Below are 12614 nucleotides of genomic sequence, written 5' to 3' on the forward strand. Positions count from 1 at the left end.
CCGCGAGCAGCCGAGCCCCGGCCCCGGGGGACGGCGCTTCGCACCCCGGCAGCCCCTCCCGTCCGTGAGGGGCGCGCACGGCGCGCGCCCCGGCGGCAGGAAGGGCTCCCCTCATCCCTGTCGCCAGCAAGCGGAGCCTTGCGGAGGCTTTGCCTAAATTCAGGGGGCAGCAGACATTGACCACTTTTGCCTAGTTTTGTGTAATTTGATTCTAAACTCCTTTTGCCCCCACCACGCAGCTTTCCATGGAAACCCATCACTTTCCACCCCGGCCCTTGTCAGCAGAGGAATGAGTAAATGAGGAGTTGAGCAAAAAGCTTTAGCTGCACATCTAGCATCAGCATGAAATGCAGAAGCAACAGGTAAATACGTCCCTCTAAAAGTCGGATTTTGCCATAACTTCTGCTGCTTTACCTACTGTTACTGCCCCACCACGCAGCTTTCCATGGAAACCCATCACTTTCCACCCCGGCCCTTGTCAGCAGAGGAATGAGTAAATGAGGAGTTGAGCAAAAAGCTTTAGCTGCACATCTAGCATCAGCATGAAATGCAGAAGCAACAGGTAAATACGTCCCTCTAAAAGTCGGATTTTGCCATAACTTCTGCTGCTTTACCTACTGTTACTGGTGTCAAAGGTGATTGCTGTGCCTAAGGGAAAACAGAGCAATTCAGTGCGGTGAGGAAAGCCATCTGTGCCATTAAGGGGAAGTTAAGAAGTTGTAAGAATTCTTTCTAGAAGTTAGTTGTGTAAAATGAAAAGCAAAACATACAAACAAACAAAAATCACGTGTTACAGCTCAAATAAAAAACACGTTTAGACTCCACGGAAGCCAAATGCAGCTGGCTTTTAGTCTCTGCTGTGCTCAATAGCTGCTTGAAATGTATGCTGCATGGGTAGGTATTCTCAGCTGCCTCCAAATAGTATTTTTGATTAGTTGTTAACTTTTTTCCAGTGTAAAATGAATCATACGATGGTCTTTTTTCATTTCTTTTTTTTTTTTTTTTTTTTTTTATCTGAGCCAACTAACACTAAGCAAAATCAGAGGGACCCAGTGAAAACAAGATGAATTGATTAGGAAGAGGGGAGTTTTTCAGGGCTTCAGACTGGTATTTGCCTGATAATTAGGCGACCTTAAAATGCATTTCAAGGGAAGCTTTGTTTTCCAAATAAATAACAACATATGTACTAATCTAGTTAATAGGTCAAATCCTGCAGCCTTTTCACAGCCAAAACTCTCCTTACTGATCAGGAAGTGCTGCAAAATGTGGTTTATAAGGCAAATACTAGATAGACATTCTGATTGTATTTTTGTTATAAAAAATCAGAATGTACAGGCAAGATGCAAAAATGCACAGAGAGGATCTTTACTGTGAATACGTTTACATCACAAAATACATAAATGGATAACAAGCAGGAATAAGGTAAAAAGATATAGCATATGATTTTGCTTACTTTAAAACTGTAAATTGCTATAACTTTTCAATATGCTGAAGTTTTTGGTCCCTTTGGACAAAATTTGCTTCTCTTACTCACATGTACAATCTTAGCAAAAAGACAAAAGCACTGTTTTTGACAGTAAGGTAAGGAGAATTTGGCCTTTTCAACACAAACTTCAAAGGGTAAAGACATTTTAAGAAATGCCAACTGAGAAAGACTTTAATATGTTTGACTCTATCATCAGCCAAAGGAAAAAGAACATTTTTAGTAATTCTCTACATATGAGTACAAGGCAAGCTAAAGTTAAAATGGAGCTGCAACAAATTTCTTTAGTTCATTTTATGTTTTGTTTTTATCATTTCAGTAGTTAAAGTAAAAATATAGGGGGAAGTTCTCTATGTTTAAGTTTGGGGAAAGTGCACTATAAAATAGAGCCCCTACTGGTGTTCATTAGTTTTAACAAAGAGTCTGGTCATAGGTTAATGCTGGTAGATGATATTGTAGCCCACCACATGCTAACTGTCGTCACTATGAGACTAGTGCAGGGAAGCCTATGTCTAAGAGAATAAGAATTAAAGGAACAAAACAATTCTTTCATACCACAGTTAGTTTGCAGAGAGAATATTGTATCCACATGTACTCTACAAATGACTATTTTCTTAATCACAAAGCCATCAAAACTCTGCGAAGTAGTTTTTATTTTACAGAACATATGGTACAGGAAGTGTTATTAACTATGCATTTGTCAAATTGGAAGAAATAGTATCTTCAAACTTGATAAAAAGCAAAATGAAAAGAAACATTAAGTTTGCTCCAGTAAAATTGCATTACCTACCTGAAAGGTCAAAGCCTTTTGGCATTTCAAGGGACTTGTGCAGAATCACAAATGTAAAGCATGTGTTAATTTGTAAAATATTACAGTGATTCAGACCATTTCACTGACATGAGTAAAAAAAAAACAGAAAATGAGGTAAAGAATATGTCCTCATCAGTCATTACTGACTGAGGTAAATAAGCCTAATTTTGTTGACATCTCAGCAATCTCAATCTCTCAACAGAGATTTGGCATTTTCCTTTTCTTTAGTCCTCCCTGATGTTAAATTTACAGAACTGTGCCATCAGTCCCTTAAGGACTGGCAGGGCAAGGGTTCTCCCAGCCCCCACCACAGGCTGACTTTTCATTTCTTCAGTATACCAACATCATTCATGATCACTGATGACAAACCATAGACATCTCAAGCCATCTTTTGAAGACATCGGTGATTTTTCTTCCACAGCCCTCAAACCATGGTTTTATTTAAATCTGTGCTGCAGTTGTTGTCTTACCTTACATAAGCAAGGGCAGAATCCCTGCTTCCCCCAGAGCCTCATTTCTTTCACTATCTTTTAAGAGTGATTTATTTCTGGGGATTAAGGTGAGTATAGACAGATCATTCTAGTGAATTCAAAATATCAGCTTCTAGCAATATAAACATCACATGAGTCAGAGACTTTCCTTGGTTTGTTTTTTCTCTTTACTTAATCATTTAACTGTAAAAACTTATACAAGTTTATACATACAAAAGTGTTTTAAGATTACCTCAGCTTTGCATTATATACAAGATTTCCTCCAGTAATTGTTACCAAAAAGCCGCAAATCTTTAATCCTTTTCACACAGATATAGTTACTAATTATTTTTTGCATATGCTTTATATATAACTATTGATGATGCCATTGATTTTTAAAAAATCTTTAACTATAGATGTTTCACATTTTTACAACTTAAGAAAATATTCTGGATGAATGGAAAAAATCTATTCTGTTTTGAATGGGGCTTACTACATTAAGGCCACATATCATATGTCCATTGAGATTAGAAACAGAAACTCACATCTTCCTGTTTCTGGGGTGCTTTGCAAATGTTATCTCAGTATAAATAAACTTGTTTAAAAGAAGATTGAACTAAATATCTTCTGATGCACAAGATGTATGTGAACCGATGCTGCAAGTTTTCTCTACCTAAGCATCAATCAAAGGAAGTTTTTTTCCCTTTTAGAAAATGCTGTATTCCTCTTTGACTGAACAGTGAATTTCCACTGTCTGTTAGCTCACAAACTCTGAGCACTTAAGTCTGTAATTCAATATTCTGTTATTTGTGTGCTCAAAACAAAAGGTTTATTTAAGAGGTATGTATTTAAGACCACTTCAAACAACTTCTCTTTAGCAGCTCTTACTAAAGAGCAAATCTTACAGTTACGTCTGAACTCAGTCGTACAATTGGATGACCTGCTGAGTAAGATATGTGTCAAACTGTTGTGAGCTTAATACCTCTACTGGTTTAAAGTGCATCAACTTTAAAAGGGCAAAGTTAGGCCCGTAGCAGCTCAATGTCATTATGCCACCCCACTACTTCATATGATTAAATTGAATTTAGGTAATTCAGTGAAATTTATCCCCACGTTAAACTTGTTGCCTTGTGAGTTACTTCTCAAAGTCACATTGATCAAGGTATTTGTGGATAGTATTAGACAGCTAAAAATACACTTTCAACACACTATTTACCCTATTTATTTAGAATGCTTGTCCAAGTCATGGCTTAAACAGAATAGGCCTTCACAGCTCTTTTATTATACCCTTTCAATTTAGTAATTCCTTTTTCAGAAAAAAAAAATATGCTTGGCAATTATTTACATTTTGACAGAAAGCTTGGCCTGTACAATGGAAGGTAGTAAAGTACTCTACTTAAGCTGAAACCACTTTAAAGACAGCAAGGCACTCTGTGTGAACCTGAGTTCCAAACACCTTCCCAAGCTGAAGTTTTCCCTCAAAGTGGAGCTTCCTCAGCTTTCAAAACTGAATCATCTAATAAGCGAACATGTCACCTGATCGGTTATGGGGAACAGGCTACTCCAAAATGATCAAGAAATAGTTCCCATTTTTGGAACACCTTACAAGAGCAAGGCTTCAAATTTGAAACCTGCAAGTCATCTCTTGGAGAAAAAAAATTGTTAATTTCCAAGAATCCCATAATCATTTACGTTGAAAAAGACCTCTGAGATCATCAAGTTGAACCTTTGCCTTCGGAGAGTGTAAAATAGATGCTATAGCAGAGGATCCTTATGGAGAATAATTCACATTGTTGGTTAACATTGCATGGTTCTTCTCGACAATTAAATTGTAAAATAATACAATAATCCTCTTTTAGAACGCATCCTCAAAATAAAAATAGTTTAGAACTGTAGTATAATTTATAAATGTATATGAGCAAATGGAAACATTAACTACTGAAAAATGCAATAATGGAAAATATCCTTAAAATGGGCTTAACGGACATGAATTTTCAGAGTGGAAGGAAGTCTTTCCCCAAAATAAAGATGATGAAAGTTAACTCCTCCACTACACTGTAATAACAGGTTAGAAGGGCAAAGAAATTCTGCATCACCAAAAATAGTGGAAATGCTTCCTGTAGGAAAATTATCCCATTTGTAGCATTTTTATTTAAAAAAAACTAGAAAACCTCTTCTAATTTATATCAGAAACAAAATCAGGGAATTTGATGAGGTGACTTCATGCTCCCTCTACCCACACATTCCCCCATGTTTAAAGGAGGTGGGGACAGCAGGCAGGAATACAAACCTTATAGGAAAAGAAAATTTTTGGTAGGAACTGCAAACATCTGGGACTGAGTACAAAATGTAGCATTTATTATAAAACCAGAATTATTGGCAACTACATTAGTTTATTAGTAAATGTTAGATAGATGTCTGCTATGTTTAAATTAGTAAGTTTAAAATATTCTATAAGCCCATTATCCCAGCCCTACTAGTCAGTCAGTCTGTTTCAGAATTTATTCTGATTTTATCAGAAAAATGAACCAATCATATCAATAATTATACAGTGAGTTAAAAATACTTTCTATTGCTTACATACACAGTTTAGATGCTAAGTGGTGTTACCATCATAATCTAGTTACAGCATTTTCTCTTCTGAAAAAAAATAAACCCCCCTGTTTTTTCAGTCAAGGAATCAGTATAACTCAGAAGCCTATAGACTTGAAAAAAAAATGAAGAATATCAGACTGGGAATGATAATATGAAAGGCCATGCAGGCAAATATGGTATGACATGAAATATGTCTCCAAGAGATGTTTAAATAACTGAGTAAGTTCTAGAGCTTCAGACAGTTAAACTGCAGTATAATCTTCAGTTTATCAGTATAGATGCATTATCATTTTTGTTATGGAGAAACATCTCTATTATACTACTAACACACACTGAGAAAAAGAAGACAACAGGGAGGAGAAGGGATCCAGGACCAGGAGAAGCCAGAGGTGAGTGAAAACTGATCAAGGAAACAAAGTCAAGTAAAACAAGAGAGGATACAGAGAAGATCATGAGATTCCAATTCAAAAGCTGTAAGTAAATCAAAGGGAGCAGTCCATGCAGCAAGGTAATTTCCTTGCTGTTTTGTAAGGTGACGCGTACAAATAGCCTTGCTTTCTGAAACACATCTTTCTTTCTGTGTGGATTTAAAGAAAGCATTCAATAACAGAGCTAAACAAAGACAATCACTGATTTCTAGACAGCAGCCTTCAGCTTCTTACCTATCTGCAAGCCCTGAAGATATCATGAAACCCTAGAAATGAAGTTAAATAGTCTCCCAGTCATTATTCATTTAGATGACAGTGTGAATGTCCTATTTGCACTTTCCCTTGCCACAGGAGAGAAAGGCTTCATTATAGCTACCAGATAAAAAGCAAACATTGTAGAAATGATTTATTTTCTCCTATCTAAAGGATTTATTCATAAGAACTGCTGTGTGGTAGCCTGCAGAACAGGCTGCCTTGCTCTTTTAGCCTCTGTAACTGGGAAACCCATTAAGACCACATGAGTTGTCAAAGCATACAGTATGTTACATACCGTATGAGTACTGTCCACAGGCACTCGCTTTGAAGGCAGGCCAATGGCAAACAGTGGCACCCAGGAGACCAGCTAAAATATAGAGAAATCAAGGTGACAGCACATAAAACACAAGTTGTGCAAGACCTCTGTTAAACAGGCAAAAAGCCAAGAACACATGGCTAAGGGGCTTCCAAGCTACTCTCTAGAAGTCTTTTGCTTGAATAGAGGTGGAAAAAAAAATACTGGCATCCTATGAGATGTTCTAAGTTTTGCTTCATAATTCTTAATCTCTGCTTCATTCTCTCTCCCATTATGCTGGGACAGATAAGAACAAAAGTTCAAAAGTTGGTGTATTTAAGCAAGATCAGGCAGTAGAAATAAACAAATTGACAAGCCACACAATGGTGATTATGTTCCTGGCCAAAACCAGGAAGTGTCAGTCAACAGAGAGCTCAAAGATCTCCATTGTGGAGGAGACATCAGTTTCTGTTTCCAGAGCTCCCTGAAGATTAAATGTATATATCATTACTGTCTAAAGAGTTCAGTTATCGAGTAAAATGCTATGTAGTTCAGAAAACTTTGGGATTACTTACAAATACTTTTTCTGAACCAGCTGATGTAAATCTGGTGTCCATGATTGCTCCTGCATTTTCAGCCAGTGTAAAAGCTTGTAGACCAAGGAATTTACCTCCATGCCTAGATAGCCATCTAAGTCTGATTCATGTCCAATATGAAGGAAACAGGTTTCCATGTATTCAAATTAACTACTACTGTATGACGCCTGAGACTGATAGTATATCACTAAAAAAAACAGATGGAATGGTTATCCTCCAAAAAAGACTCACAATTGTTGAATAAATAATAATAAAATAATGAAATAATAACAATAAAATAATAAAATAATAAAAAATACATGAAGTAATTTTTCTATGAGTAGAAATATTTCCAACAGAACAGCAAAGTAATAGCTTGTTACTAATCCACTTATGTTGTACCTAACCCTACTTTTAAAGGTCCTACTATCACAGCATTCTTACAGTTTGAATTTACTTGCGTGATTGAAAGATACAAAAGCATATTTTCATCTTCTTATTTGGTGAAAAAAAACACAAAGACACAAACTAGTGATCTGTTGAAAGCTACACAATTTGACTTTAAAATTATATCCATGATTCTATGATCCCTCACTTCCAAGCTGGTGTCCTGGATGGCAAACCCAGTTATTTTAATATTTATGCTAGGTAAGATAATATCAACCCAAGATATTATCAATTCAGTCATTTCATAAACAAGTAAGATCATCTGCACTTTTCCCCTCTCATCTCTTACCTCGATTTTGATGTGAATGAAATGCTATAGAAGCATATTATTAGGGATAGCTGATTTAACAAGATCAGTGTCAGTGTGACAGTTTTTCAAAAATAATGAAACTGGCTTAATCTTATCCACAAACCTTCTGTACAAATTTTTCATAAATATACGCAGAAGATGGGCCTAAAGGGAAAGCAGCATATTTTAAACAAAGCCTATCTGGCTTTGTGCTACTTAAAACAACAAAAGAATATACTTTAACACATAGCAGTTACCCGCAAAAGGTAAATACTTGCAGAACACAGATCAGAGAATATTGGTGGGTTGCTTTTTGCTTCAGGAAACCTGTGTTTGGTATTTGCACATTGGTGCCAAAGCAGCACCTCCAGTTTCATTCTAAATGTAGCAGGATTTCTTTGTACTTTACTTATCCCCTCATTCATCAGTCTGCACATATGAGAAGAAAGTCTTCCTTTGATCTTTGGAAATAAAGACATCTCTTCTGGAAAAGTATTTCAAATGCAAAAAGGAGCCAAAGAAATAATTTTTGCAAAGCAATGAAGAAACCTGGATGTGGGTGGAGAGATGGAGGCTTTAAAATGCAATCTGTAAGGTGCCAAATTCAAAAAGTGGGGTCCCTTGCCTGGTTAAAAAGCTACCCTCTTTGTAACCAGGTGTTCTAGCACAAAAAGCCTCTTATTAATTCAGGCTGGGGGCTGTAGAGGCAAACACACAGGTAGGACTCTTCCCATTTAATCAAAATCCTAAATTCAGCTTTAAACCATTGGTTTTCCCAGAGGAAAACTGAGCATTCAGGTTTAAGATTTCAGTTTAGTTCAGACAAGGAAGATAAATATAGATGTTTATACTGCATTTACCCCTTGATAGCTATTGCTTGTATTTCACAATCTATAAAAAAGCATCACTGTATTTTCCACTTGATATTTATAAAAAGATCAGTTTTGGTTATTTCTTGACTTGAGGTCATGAAAATTAGAGTGCCTTAAGAAACATGTAGTTTCACAAGCTAGGAGGACCATATAATTTATATTCGCTTTTAGTATGACTTCTAGAGAAGAAGAGATGAAGGCACAGCAAAAGCAAACAAGGATATCGTTTGACTGGAAGACATGATGTGGAAATTGGCCAAATAACAAGCTCTCCCTCTAGCTGTCCCTCCTGACCTATGAAATGGCTATCTCAGTAGTGGAAATGCCACAAATGAGCAAGTTGTTCCACCTCTTCTCCATTTTGACCAATGAAAAACTAGTGAGAATGACCACTGCTTCATTCTGAAAAGGGAAGCACTTAGAGGGCAAAATCTTCCCCTACTTTTAGGTACTGCACAACATGTTGCACTAAACTGTTCAGTCCTTAGTACACAGAGGGTCAGCTGCACTTGTTGAACAAAGAAAGCACAAATGTGCAGTTCAGATGTGGCTGGCTTGCCCATCTTAATACATTCTAATTTTTCCCAACTTACTCTTCTTTTTTTTAAATACTTTCCACTATACAAAATCAAGTGGCTCTCCTGTTAAGAAGTGTGATTCACAAATACAAACAAAAATTATGAAAGGGGGAAAAAAAGGAAAAAAAAAAAAGTGAGACAACATCCTTTTCCCTTTAATGGCAATGAATACTGCAAGGTTTCTGTGGTGGCTCTCTAGCATACCACTTTCAGCTTGAGGGCCGCTGAAGTTTTGCTCCTGCTTTAGTAACCCACAGAGCTTTACAAAAGACATACTATTTTAAGGCATTTAGGACATTATGTCAAACTTCTGCATGTTCTTTTCTGAAGAAAAGTTTCTTTTTAAAGAAATTCATCTCACTTCCAGCTATCAAATTATTAATTTAAAATTCCTAACATCAATCAGTAGGTTATATTCTTTATAATCCTACTGTCCATCAGTAGTTTATCTAATTTAAGAATAATAATTGCTGTCATTCTTTCTAGACAGATATGCCCATCATAGAAGATCAGCAGTCGATAATAATGTTCTAGGTGTCTTGAGGCTTGATCTTGAAAAAAATTATCTCAATTGTTTTATTGAGTATTCAAATACAAATTGTGGGTTTTAATAGCTCGGTGGAGACAGCCATATACTAAATGGAGATACCTTCCCAATTTACCGATTACAAAATTCTTAAGAAGCATTTCCAATTCTGTATACGGTGAAAAAGTATGAAATATGCAGTCATCTGTACCTTCTTGTGAACATGTCAAGTGTGCTTAAAAGAGACAACTATGCTACCACCAAAAAAGATAGATCAAAGTTCTTTTCAGGTATCTTTTCAAGATAAGAGGTTTTTTTCTCATCTCCTGTGTCTGGGATGAAAATAATATTCCTGCATTGTATAAATCTCTTTCAAAATATGTTTGATCTCTAGAATATCTAGCCTTAACTGCTGAAAAAGGATCTGTGTGAAGCAATGTGTTTTAAGAAAACAGGGAGAAAAGCAGTCATAGAACCACTTCAGAGGACAAGCTGGATAAAATGACTGAGAATAACTAACTCTGCTAGAGGGAGCTCTGCAGCTACATATTTACTCAAGCGAACTTTAAAAGAATTTGCAGTCTACCTACTGCTGTAGACAAAATTAGTCAAAACTTGGAGCTAGCAGCTTAAACAGTAGTAATAGCTAGGGCAGGCAGAGCCTATACATCATGGCATATGATCCACGGCAACCAGAATTCAACATGTGAAACAGCTAACCGCAGGAACAGCCAAAGGCGACCTAAGATGATGTGATACTGTACAAGAAGATTACCACTTAACAACCTCTTTGTTTAAAAAAAAAAAAAAAAAAAAAAAACAACAAACCAGAAAACAAATCAAAACAGTGGAAAACCAATAAGATCCTGGATGCTAATATTACTACAGGTCCAACCTATCCCTTGAGGGATGGGGAACTTAGATGCTAAGAGCATAATTGCCCAGCAATTTATTTGTTTGGAGTCCATCATCAGAAGCACCCAGCCTGAGCTTCAACGCTATTGATGAAACAAACTTTCAGCTTTTTGATTCAGTTGACACCTGATATTTAACCCTGTTATGGTGGCTGGCATGTGTAAGTCCCATAACACTACACAGAATTATGATAAGTTAACTTGAACTTGAAATAGCAACATATGTTGTATGTTGTCCTAAGCACAACACCTGCGTTCCTAATGATCTATGAAACATTAGTTTTTGCTTTGAACATTATTTTTTCAATCAAACTAGAGTCTGCTCTTAACAGTTGTATCTTAAAATGGTAGTTCCGTTATGGGTTAAAAAACACAGATAATGTTTTATAAAAAGATACAAACTTTCTTTTGTGTTTTCAAGCCTAAGTGTAAACAGAGAACATGCTTTTGTACAAGAAATGTAGTGAAAAGCCTGATAACTGTGTTAGGCAAAACAACCATTGCTTTTAGGGTAGAACCAGACAAAGCATATGAGCCCTGACAAGGTTACAATTTTTACTCATGTACTTCGAGCTGGTCAAGAATTGAACTCCTGTTCTCATTTAGGGCCATAAATTAGAGTCAAATTGTCTTGGTGCATTTCTTCTATTCATTCCTTGGAAAGTCTATTTCTTATCCACTGTTCAATTTGCTGCTTCCATACAGCTGTACTGCTGCAACCTCTCAGCGTCTGCTTTGCATTAGCAGGCCCTGGCTTTGCTAGCAGTCAAGGCAGCAAAAAATTCTCCTATGTGAAGCAGCCTCACTGCAAAACCTGTGTGAGGCAAGAAAATATTCTGACATTTTTCTGTGCTAAGTGTTCCAGCCACTAAACTGTGCTGCTAGCAGAACTAGTTAAGGCTTATTTCAGAGGACGGAACACTGCAGTGCTATGCACAGAGGTGACCTCTAAATGAAAGAAAGTACAAACTAAAAAAGCGTCTTAAGACATCTTTTTTTCTCACAAACAGAGAGAAAAAAGAAATTTCCTATTAGTGCTTTTGCTTTTAGTTAATCTCATTACTGACTACTGTCTGAATCTCCCTCCCATATACATATTACTGAGCAGAAGATAGAGCTAAGTGTTAAAAATCAGAGGAAAAACCCTGACTTTACAATATATTAGTGACAGGTTTCAGCTTCTTATGCTGTACTTACAAGTAAACTTTTACAGTAAAACTTCATTGCATGCAACGTATCAAATGGTTCCAGGACAAGCTTATTCCCATGACTAAGAGAGCATATAAGCAGCTATGAGGTAAATAAAAGGACAGCATGATTGAATTCCCCCCCCCCCTTAAAAATGGGAAAATATAGACATTCTAATTTAGAAATTATTTAAATAGAGTATCTTTGCAAAAAATTTGTTGTTAAAAATATCACAGAAAAAGATCAAAATAACCAGCTGAAACAATGGCCCCTTGAGTCTAAGCATCTTAACAGATGGTTTCTATTAAACTTCTATTGCTTCTTCAAGAAGAACTGCTTTAATGTCTACTACAGTTTTATTATCATTATTATTTTGAGAACATACCTACAGTATTTTAGACATATAATATAAGGGCAAAACTATGCCAAAAATCTGACAGAAGCATTTCTTACAGCCTTAACATCTATGCTTTTTTTCTGCTGCTGATTTAAGTCACGTTTTCATTTACTCTCTACTGCTGTTGAACTTGATGAACGATTCTGTTCAACAGGAGGCTCTTTCACCACAGTTCAGTTTCTTTTCAGTGTTTTCTCATGCTTTTCTTCAACAGCACATTTGAAGCAAAAGTGCTTTAAAATATTTTGTTCCCTTGGATTTTAAAAAGCACAAGTATTTAGGATGTACAAGAAGGCATCCAGCAACCCGTATGGAAACTTGTTGACGTAGAGTTTGGTCCTGATCCCAGACAAGAAAGCTCTCATGACTTTAAATCCTTTGTAAGCATAAGAAATAACTATGTAATGTACTTATCTTGTATTATTTCATAGGAAATGTGTTCCAAAATGACTAAGTGATGTAAGTCAGTATTGGTACATTGTATTCCAGGA

At 36.4% G+C, this 12614-nt stretch overlaps 1 protein-coding gene across 1 annotated transcript in view; it reads right to left on the bottom strand.

The window, feature by feature from the left end:
• The window catches only part of ADAMTS19 (ADAM metallopeptidase with thrombospondin type 1 motif 19), a 145055-nt gene extending 138042 nt beyond the window's left edge, over positions 1–7013 (bottom strand). Inside the window, exons 1-2 of the mRNA XM_017739345.1 lie at positions 7008–7013; positions 6338–6409 (exon numbers count right to left, since the gene is read on the bottom strand). Coding sequence (XP_017594834.1) covers positions 6338–6409; positions 7008–7013 — 78 coding nt within the window. The remainder of the gene's footprint in view (positions 1–6337; positions 6410–7007) is intronic.
• Between the last annotated feature and the right edge of the window lie 5601 nt (positions 7014–12614).

This window comes from Corvus brachyrhynchos, unplaced genomic scaffold, assembly GCF_000691975.1.
Source record: "Corvus brachyrhynchos isolate BGI_N302 unplaced genomic scaffold, ASM69197v1 scaffold547, whole genome shotgun sequence".
NCBI lineage: Eukaryota > Metazoa > Chordata > Aves > Passeriformes > Corvidae > Corvus > Corvus brachyrhynchos.